Source organism: Nicotiana tabacum, chromosome 12 (genome assembly GCF_000715075.1).
Source record: "Nicotiana tabacum cultivar K326 chromosome 12, ASM71507v2, whole genome shotgun sequence".
NCBI lineage: Eukaryota > Viridiplantae > Streptophyta > Magnoliopsida > Solanales > Solanaceae > Nicotiana > Nicotiana tabacum.
Window position 1 is genome coordinate 48,810,587 of NC_134091.1, and position 10,386 is coordinate 48,820,972.

Genomic DNA, 10,386 nt, shown 5'->3' on the forward strand with positions numbered 1-10,386 from the left:
TATTCACCTTTTATATATTTCAGAATTTCAGGGGTTTTAATCCCAACTTTAGCTGGTATAATCAATTTATTATGAGAACAAGCAACACAAGAGAATTCTTGAAGAATCTTCTAGTTCTTCAGTATATGCTTATCTGAATTCTCAAATAGCTCATTTAAAAATGGCAAATGAAAACTTCAAGTTTATCATGGCATGTGCTATCTCTAAGTAAACTTCTGGTTTACTATGGCATAAACTTTTGCATCAGTAAACTTCTGATTTACTGTGGCTACTTTTGTATCAGTAAATTTCTGGTTTACAGTAGCTACTTTTGCCTCAGTAAAACTTCTGGTTTACTGTGACTGCTTTTGCATTAGTAAAAAAACTTCTGGTTTACTGTGATACATGATGTACTACAAATTGAATAATAAGGCGGGTACCTTCTCACATACATATTATTTTACTCACTCTAATTGTGGAAACAGAAAGATTTTCAATCTTCCAATCATTTGTGGTCTCAATATGATAGCCATTTGTATCAGTAAACTTCGGGTTTACTACAACATATGTTTTGGCCATAATCATATAATATGAATGACATATTTGAATATAAGCTATTCGAGAGACTTCATTTATTATCCACAATCTAATATTATTCGGACACTACTTGTGTCACGTGTCTTCTAGACAAACAATTAGTTCTTTAGGAGTTTTTGATACATTTTGTACTATCACATATTGCTCAGACACTTCTGATATCATGAGAGAAAATCATAATCAAATAAACAATATAAAGACAATTATAAATTTATAAATGTCAGAAATCAAGAATTTTAATATTTTTACCACCAACTTTGTGACAAATATCTCCTTTAGGGAGAAACGCTATTAACATCTGAATATTTTATACCAAAGAGGCAACCACAGTCATTACATCCTCTAGGAAAATATACATGAGTTGTTATTTTCTTCAGGGTAGTTAATAATAACTAACCATAATATATCAATGTGGTTGTAGTAGAAAGTATTCTACAAGAATGTTTTTGCCTTAGAATGATACATAATAAAATTATCCAAGATGTTTTACGTATAACAGGTACGTGTGGCAATGATCTTTATACTACAAAAATAATATTTATATTCTCTATTATTCTACCTCTTCAGGAGGTGAGTTGTGGTATTTTTTCATTCACTCTAGGGAATGAAAATGTACTTCAAATATAACTTTGAATAACTCATTATTTTGTTTAAGCACAGAAAGACACTGCTTCAAAATATTTTTCTACTTCAGGAGGAAAATTCAATTGTTTTACTTCTTCAAGAGCAAATTTAAAATACCAAATATTTAGTATATATATATTCTCTCAATCATAATAACTCTTCTGGAGGTGAATTGTAATATATTTACATCAAGAGCGCGTTCATATTTACGAACTTTATTAATATTGTCACATTCACTTCAGGGAATGGATTAATATTTATCAAAAATTCTCATACTTCAGAAAATCGAACATAATTATCTGAACGCGCATTAATCACATCAAATTGTGATGCTTCAACCTCTTTTAAAATATTTACTATTTCAGGAGCAAATCGAGGCGTGCATGCAATATAGATAATATTTCTTTAGCTTATCTTTAGTTATAACCATAAAAAGCCTAAATTATTACTTCTGGTGGTTATAGACATATATCACTTATGGTGGTTAACAAAATTTAGTTACAATGAGATATACGAAACATAACCACTTCTGGTGGTTGTATATTTCTTGCAAGCTCTGCCGGAGTTTAAGTGGATCTAACAATGTTATCCACTTTGTAATCCTTTATTAAGATAATTAGGATGAAAACAAATATCAAAATAGGTATTGTATACGTAGCATATAACCAAGCAAGCGATAATAAAGATATTAAAATATAAGCAAAAAGCTCAAATTAATTTACGCAAATTTGGCCACTCCAGATGTAAGTGATAACTATATCACTATTGCCAAGAAAAAAAACTCATCACCTCAAGGATATAATCTGCCTTATGATGCTCGGAATGAACAAGATCTAACTACGGGCATAAAAGCGTCTCCTTACATCGTAGATGAGCACTACAATAGAAATTAAATTCGAAGTAAGTGCTCAAAATGACAGAGTCTCGTGCTGATAACATGTTATAAAATAAAAACTATAAAGTAAATAAATCGAAGACAAGTATAGCGAGATTGATATATTATTCAATTTCAAACTCATATACATAATGAACTGAAAACTCCTCTATTTATAGAAGAAAGGAAACAACTGCGAGGCTTTTCAGGAAGCAGTTGCGAGGCTTTTCTTGAGCTGCTCGTAAGCTGTCTACATGAGCCGCTTGCAACCTGCATGTTTAATAAGAAACTGCTGCAAATCATTTCATTGAGTTGCTTGCAACCTGCCTACATCGGCTGCTTGTAGATAAACTTCAATAGAGTACCAAACTAATAATCTTTTTCAGGATGATTATCTATAGCGGAGACATCCACATTATAATTATTTTCATAACACATAGCTTAAATTAAAAAAACTTGATTTTTACATGATTCTCTCCTCCTATTTTCCATTATCTTTGAGGTAGGGCTGTTCAAAACTGAACCGAAACCGTTAACCGAACCGAACCAATGGCTTCTTGGCTTATTGATATCGGATTATAAGGGTAATGGATGGTGAACAGATTGAGATTTTATAATTAACGGCTTAACGGTTTGGGGGCGGATTACTCAATTTTCTTATCGGGTAAACCGTTAATCCGTTAAGAATTTTTATATTTATACTTTTAACCCTATGTATATAAAGTACTATTGAAACCCTAAATGGCTAAATTCCTAATTTCTATATTCTCAATTGTCTGCGGCCACTAGAGACAAAGAAATCGTCAATCTTGTCTCTCTCTTGAACTGACAACTGAGAAGTCAAAAAATCGAAATTTAAATGATTAATACGTGTATGTCTGTATGAGTAGTCTTGATGGTATTAAAAATTTGGTTAATACGTGTATGGCAATATAAGTAGTTTTAAAGATTCTTCAATTAAAAAATACCGTTTGATTAGATCTTAGATGGTATTAAAAATTTGGTATTGATTTGAAACTGTTTCGTATTGATTGAATGATTGTTCAAAAAATTTCTATTTGGTTTAGCCGATAAACCGTCCGATAATTATTAATCCAATACCAATTCGCCCGTTATCTTATTGGATGACTAACAAATTACTACATTTATAATCCAATAACTATTAAGCCAAAACTAATTATTCCTCTGATCCACTCGATAAGAAACCGTGCTTTGAGCTATATCCCATGGAAAAAAAACCCGAAGAAGTCAAAGAAAGCAAAAGTATACTTTATTTTTTGAAAGAGAGAGAGAGGAAAGGAAAAAAAGGAAAAAAAAAAGGGTGGGGGGGGGGGGGTGGTGTAAGGGAGGCCTCATCGCCACTACGGGTGTAGTTGGGAAATTTGGTGTATTTGTCTACCGATTACTGTAACCCCTTTTACCCTTTTATTTTATGCAATGATTTTTGAAACCCTATAACCCCCAAAACTTGTCTAAACTCACCCATTTCCTCAGCTCATCATCAGTTGGACAACTTCTTTCTTAACTCTGCTGAATCGGGTGAAAATTTTATTTCTTTTTAATATAGTACTTGTAAATAATAATACTTGTATTTAAGTTTATGTTTTTTTTGTTCCTTCAACTATCCAGATCATTTTCCTTTTTTCTTTATAGTATAATTATGCAATGCACAGAGGAAGAAGAAAATAAAAATATAGAAGTGAATGGGTTTCATGACTTAGATTTTGGAAAGGAAAAAAAGGGACAAAATATCATAGATTGGTGATCTTCTACTTTCATTCGCTAGAGTATACTTGATATGCTATTTTGGGCCTTTTTGTTATTACTGAAGAAAATGTTTGGTCTTCTTCTTTTGCTTTACCTTTATCTCAACCGGCTGTCTTCTTTAAGTTTTGAGGCTTAAAACATTAGCCATGTTGTCCTTTTTTTTTTTTTTTTTTGCAGAAAACATCTTTTAATCTAAACAAAGAAATTTTTTATAAGTTGAATATTTCATTTTAAATTTATGTAAACAGAGACCATCTTGAAATTTAGTCAAGTTTAACCAGAAAAAAGCAATAGAAGACTTTTGTTCCTTTGGACAGTGGCAAAAGCATTTTGTTCTGTATACTCTGTGATGAGTTTATATGGAGTAATATGGTCAGTTAGGATTCATATAGCCGACTCCAATTTGTTTGGACTGAAGCATAATTGTTGTTGACAATGGACAAAACGTTTTATTCTTGAAATAGCTGATGTTGAAGTTGCAATAGTAGTGTTAGTTTCTGTCTCTCTATCTTTTATTTCTGTTTACCATATAAATAAAGCCGACATGTTTAGAGAGGAAAGATGACAGTATAACATACTCCTAGTTTTTGTGATTACTTTATATAAAGAAAATAAAAGAACATTGTTTGCTATGGTAGCTGAGATTAACTCTCTTGCCTTGGGTTTAGTAAAGTAGTTGATCAATTGAAGCTTATGCATATTAACAATCACAGACGGGATTAAAGAGGAAAAGATGAGGATGGGGAGATTGTAATTGTATTATGGTTGACCTCTTCTCTTTATGGTGTTAAGTACAGATGGTTGACATCTGATGAAAGCTTGTTGAAGTGAAAAAAGACAATCTTTACAGATCGAAAGAAAGAAAATTTGCTTGGTAAAGATTAGTGCTCTCAGCTCACAATTGTGACATGGCTGCAAAACCTATTGCTGATACCATATGGAGGTACACTGCAAACCCTACTACTTTATCATTCTTTTTCCATCCTACCTCTCACCTCTTTTGGAGGATGCTGCAACTAGTTCTTATTAAGTTCTATGCATAAAATCTGGTTATTCTCATTTCACAGGGGTAGTTTCATGATCTCCCATCCGAAAGTGAGTTTGAATCTTACGGCCCATCTATCAAGTAAAGCATGCGCAAAAGTATGGCTGGCAGCTAAAGAGATGGCGGAGGTTCTGTGTTTTGAATTGCTTCCCAGGCTGGATGTCTGGCCTAAGATATTTAAAAGTTCTAAACTGATTGATGATAATATTGCCATTTATTTCTTTTCAGTTAAAGGCAGGTGCGGTAACCAACCTAGCCTATATCTCTGCTTTACCTGTTATACCACCTCTAATCTTGGTATGATTTTGTGTTTCAGAGATGATCAGGTTTTCGACAATCTGCTGTACAATTTAAGACACTACGACTTTGCTTTAAAAGCCTTGGTTGGTGATTCTGAACTCCTTATTTTTACCTCTGCTCAACTGCCAGAGAAGCATCAGAGTAATTGTTACCATCCCAAAGTCTTGAATGCCTACAAGCTTCTTTACATGTTTCAACTAACCACACTAAATTTGCAGGATTTGAGGGTCAATTATATCTATGGGGCGTTTTCAATGGAAGACAAGCTCCTCCTCAACACTCATCCGATGATTGTTTCATTTATAATACCCGAGTGACACAAGCTTCAACCCCAAAGTTAGCTAATGATGTTGTCATTGGGAAGGATGGAGGTTGCAATGAATTCTCCAATAAGAAAGACCCTTGTAAGTCTTTGAGTAACTAAACTTGTTGGTTGCTTGCTCTCACCCATGCATGATAACACATATCACCTTCATCAACATATGTAGATAATGTGGATTTCAGCTATATTTATTTGCTCTGTGTACATACACTTGAAAGGAAAATATTTTTGAAGATGCTAGCGGTTAAACTGAAGTTTAAAGATACATATTACTATGGGACATGTTGCGCACTATTGTTCAGAAAGATGTTTTAATTCATTTTATTACCTTTATTAAAAAAAAAATTCTTTTCTGATTTGATCTTTTCAGTTATCATTGCAAAACTGATCACCTCATCCTCTGAAGTTATGGTCATTTTATAGTTTGAAAAATTAGGGCCATCTTGAGGTGACGTGTAGTTCTTGCCCTTCACAACGAAAAATGATTGCAAGTGTGATTCATCAGATCTTTGTTAGTGTTTCCTGTGGAACTTATCCGCATTAAGTTCTCAATCTTCTGAATTCTGACATTCCCCTTTTCCCTACACCGAAATCTAGTTTTGAGAAAGTGCGAAGTAGTAAAACATGTGAAAAGAAAACATGTAGTAATAACAAGCTAGTAGAAATTGATAGACGATGTAAAAGCAGAACTGAAGATCTAAATGGTTGGAAGCTTCTCTGTGAGAAAATATCATATAGGACTTTTAAAGGCCAATGGAGCATGCAAGAGATAATTTAGTCACGACGAGAGCTCACTAATCACTCAATACATTTGTAACATAGCTAATTGAAAATGACATTTCATCGATGTGATTTAGTTCACTAGAAATCAGGAGTTTGCCACAGCGCTCCGGTATTTAAGTTAGATCTTGATCGTCCTTTTCCCTCTTTCTAAAAGGAAGAAGCGCAGTTAGAAGTAAACAAATAATGTGTCCGTGGCCAACAATGTACTAATACCACTAGTTTGACCAACCGTTCTGCTGCCACAGTTTTCTACTCCTGCTAATAGTTTAGCACATTCGTTGTTGCTATTGGTTGTGGGGCCCAGAATCTCACAGCAAGAAAGCTTCCTGTCAATCCAAAATGTTAGAAAGAAAATTAGATCATGGAGGACTAATGGTAATGTTTCAGAAAGATGTGGCCTAAAAAATGCCCCAACTTTCTTGTCATTTTACATTTCTATATGAATCTACAGTACTTCATTGATTGTCCATGTGAAGTTGAAAGAAATCTCCATGAAACAGTATTGACATTCCTGTCCTTTTCTTATTCTTGTGTTTCTTTCTGACTCTATCTCGGAGGGGAATAGAAAAGTTTGTTTTAGGCATAGTGTTGAATGTGTGCCTTATAAGCCTTGTGTTTTACTTTTGATTGTTTTTACCAACCTTTTCTCCTGATAAAAGATTACTAACCCTTTAAATTGCACCGGCACCCTGTCATAAAGAGTTGGTCTCCTCCTACTTGAGGGAGTTGAAAATCCATGTTCAAAGTTAAAAGTTCCTTTTTATTTGATTTTTATCCATGTGTAGGCGTGTAGCATGAATACCCCAGTCTGCATGGATAGTTGGTTATGATATTTTTATAAATTTTGGGATTTTTAGGGTTTTGTATATGTTACATGATTATTGTATATTAACACCTTCGATGCAACATCGATAAGATTACTTTTGAACAATTTTTTTTAAAAGACAGAAAATTCAAGAATATGGGTTACTTACCAATTTGTTATTGTTTGTTTTAAACTTTTGTAGCGCTTCCATCATGCTCAATTACTAGTTTCTCTGCTTTTGTAACTTGCTTTTAGCACTTATTCAGTTCTAGGATGACCTCTGTTTTTTATTCCATTTTATTCTTTGTCTTAAATATCCTCCCCAAATCTGTGAAGTGAAAATCTTTTTCTTTAAATAAGCAGCACCTGCCTCAAAAACAGCTAGAAAGGGAAGGCCACTTGATGATGCTTGGCAACATGCTACTCCAGTAGATGGAAAGAAACAGAGGACAATTTGCAAGTATTGTGGATTTGTCTCTTCCTCTGGAGGCATTACTTATCTTAAGACGCATCTGGGTGGGGGTGATCCAACGGGTTCGTTAAAGGGTTGTCCAAATGTGCCACCAGAAGTCAAAAGGGTGATGACAGAATGGTTACAAGGAACTATAAGAGGGGTGAATGCACCACAGCTAGAGGATATCAGGACTGACATGGAAGGTATGTTTCTGAAAATGTGGATGATTTTGAATCTCCTCTAATGTGGACGATTGTAACATCTTGACAGGAGTCTTTTGCTCCACAGAAAGATAATTTACTTCTATCGTTATGAGAGAAACTGAAGTGTTTTCAGGATGACCTTTTCTTTCCCGTCACTTAGCTTAAAATCTGTATGACTCAGAACTCCATTTTTTTGGTTTGGGCCACACCGCATTGTGTCTATTGTACACAGCCTTATTTTGCATTTATGCAAGAGGCTGTTTCCAGGGTTGAACCTGTGACCTCCTTTTGTGTATCAATCTAAAAGTAATTCATTGTCCTTGTAAAAGTTGAAAAGGATTATCTCATGAAAATGGATAAGTGCTGTCACTCTTTTTCTGGGCCTGTTTATTAGTTCAGCTTGCTGTTTGATTTGTTTTTCCAATTACTTAATTTTAATTAAATATATTCCCTATCCCTATTCCTGTTTCCCTGTCTCTCTGGTATCTCAGAGGGGGAAGACCGGGTTGGTTTTACACTGCTGTACATTCGTGATTTTTGATCACGATCTTTTGACCACCTTTAATTGCACTGCATATGGGAAGTGGCATCCTTTCCTGCAACTAGTATCTTCATATTGCTAAAATTTTGTATTACGGGAACAATTTGCTATGGCTGTGTTTCTTTATCTTAGAAGTGCTTCCATCACAGATAATTATTAATTTCCCCTTTACTATAACAAGTTTCTGTTAATGTTACTGTGCTAGGAAGGCTAACTGTTTGCTCTTTTTCTTCCTTTAATTTTTTTAGTACCCCCACCGTCAGTTAAGATTTATTTCTGAATGCTGTTGTTTGTACATTCTCCTCTTGCTCCTTTAAATTAGCAGCACGTACGTCAAAAAAATCTGTTAGAAGGGGAAGGCCACTTGATGCTGCCTGGGAACATGCTACACCAGTTGATGCAAAAAGGCAGAGGGCTGTTTGTAAGTATTGCGGTTTCATATCTTCTTCCGGAGGAATTACACATCTTAAGGCGCATTTGGCTGGAGGTGATCCAAAAGGGCCCTCAAAAGGTTGTCCCAATGTGCCGCCAGAAGTCAGAAGGGTAATGGCGGAGTCTCTGAACAGAACAGTGAAAGGGGTGAAGGCCATGCAGCCAGAGGAGATCAGGAGGTTCATGAAAGGTATGTTTCGAAGGATATAACACATCCAGAACTTGCCTTGATGAGGAAGTATGCAAGATCTCCACCGAGTTTTTAGAAAGCTATAATACATCTTTTGCTCTTCGAGAAAAGAAGGGTGTTGGAAAATTTTAGAATTACTTAACCCCTTGGTTTACATAGAACAGGAAGTAGCTAATGCAATTAGGTAGTACTAAAGTACTTGTCACCAGAAAAAGAAAAAAAAGAATTTGCTAAAATAAGGGGACAGGTTAACTCACCATTTGTTAGCCAAGCAATTTGCACCTTTTCTTGCTGTACACATTTCTACTTTTTCTATCTGGATAAAGTAACAATTTTTTTGTCCAAATGTTTCAGCCGAAAATGATTGGTCTCCTCCCAAGTCAGATGACTATTCGCTGAATCAACATAGAATTGTCAAGAACGAGCAGTACTCAAATTTAGTTAGTGGGGGAAATTCTGTAAAGGATATGACCATATCAAAGCAATCAGAGACAGCATGTGTTGATAGTTGTATGGAGGTTATAAGTTTGCATAATGCTTGTAAGTCGAGCTTTTTAAGCAAACCTGCAACTAGAGTAGGTTTTCTTTAACATAAAAATGCATCAGTAGATTGAGTACTAAGAGCTAGGAAGGGATGACTGCTTAATCTAATCGTGAGAGCATACTCTGTCAATTTATGACATGGCGAAACATACACGAGTACAGATGATGAAGTTGGTGGAGAGGTTGGTTCTTTTGATGTACAAATTGGTTATGAATCATATCTTAACCCGATACTTAGCAACTTTGTGACATTGCTAGTGATTGTATCTATGAATGTGTTGCTATGTTCCGTCCATCTTGGAGTGATTTTGAAAGATCTATTAAGCATGTTGAGAAAGTCCCCCCTAGCAAGGGACACCATTTGAAAGTTCTCAAGTCTGTTTATTGCTGTGAATGCGAAACTGAAATGGCTGCATTAGCATCATGCGACCCTCACGGAGACTAAATCAGCAATGCTTTAGCCGATGTTACCAAAGTGTTGCGAGGGTAAGAAATATAATTTCTGAGTAAAGATGTGAAGGATGCTTCAATGTGAGATTGAGACTTTGGAAATTGAATTGAGCAAACACTCGAGTACTAACCAACATCAGGGACAAGCTTGTGTTAATATGCAAATCAATTGCCGATGGACTCTGTAGATTTTCTGTATATGTTCCTGTATTTTTTGAGCTGGTTTGAGATCACTATAACTTTTTCTTATAGTTTAAAAATATTGCCCTTCGTGCGAGTTCTTCTATTGGAACCCGTGTGCCAGTCTTTGTTACTACTCTGTGGCTCCATTGTGACAGCTATATGTGAGAAATACGCAACGTTCTCTAACCTTATCTATTTGGAACGCACGTCGCTTGTGTACATTTCATTAAATTTCCTTTTCTTCTTAATTGCGAACCAGATAATACATAGGACATATTGCTAGTTTGATGTTTC

At 34.9% G+C, this 10,386-nt stretch overlaps 1 protein-coding gene and 1 long non-coding RNA gene across 7 annotated transcripts; one reads left to right on the forward strand and one right to left on the reverse strand.

Moving 5' to 3' along the window:
• Window positions 1–3,458: 3,458 nt before the first annotated feature.
• Window positions 3,459–10,212, forward strand: LOC107800122 (uncharacterized). Of its 6 annotated transcripts, none has more exons than XM_075226445.1 (8): window positions 3,459–3,613; window positions 4,639–4,784; window positions 4,909–5,124; window positions 5,203–5,327; window positions 5,405–5,590; window positions 7,457–7,753; window positions 8,617–8,916; window positions 9,271–10,212. In XM_075226445.1, the coding sequence occupies exons 2-8, from the start codon at window positions 4,750–4,752 to the stop codon at window positions 9,504–9,506; spliced, it is 1,395 nt and encodes a 464-aa protein (XP_075082546.1). In that variant the 5' UTR covers window positions 3,459–3,613; window positions 4,639–4,749; the 3' UTR covers window positions 9,507–10,212. The 6 variants fall into 6 exon arrangements, with proteins under 6 accessions (XP_075082546.1, XP_016478756.1, XP_075082548.1 ...); XM_016623270.2 differs by having other exon boundaries at window positions 8,620–8,916; XM_075226447.1 differs by having other exon boundaries at window positions 7,460–7,753.
• On the reverse strand, window positions 6,232–9,312 carry LOC142166863 (uncharacterized). The gene is made up of 2 exons (XR_012697279.1): window positions 9,174–9,312; window positions 6,232–6,617 (listed from the first exon to the last, which is right to left on the reverse strand). It is a non-coding gene; the product is annotated as an uncharacterized LOC142166863 (long non-coding RNA).
• Window positions 10,213–10,386: the final 174 nt, after the last annotated feature.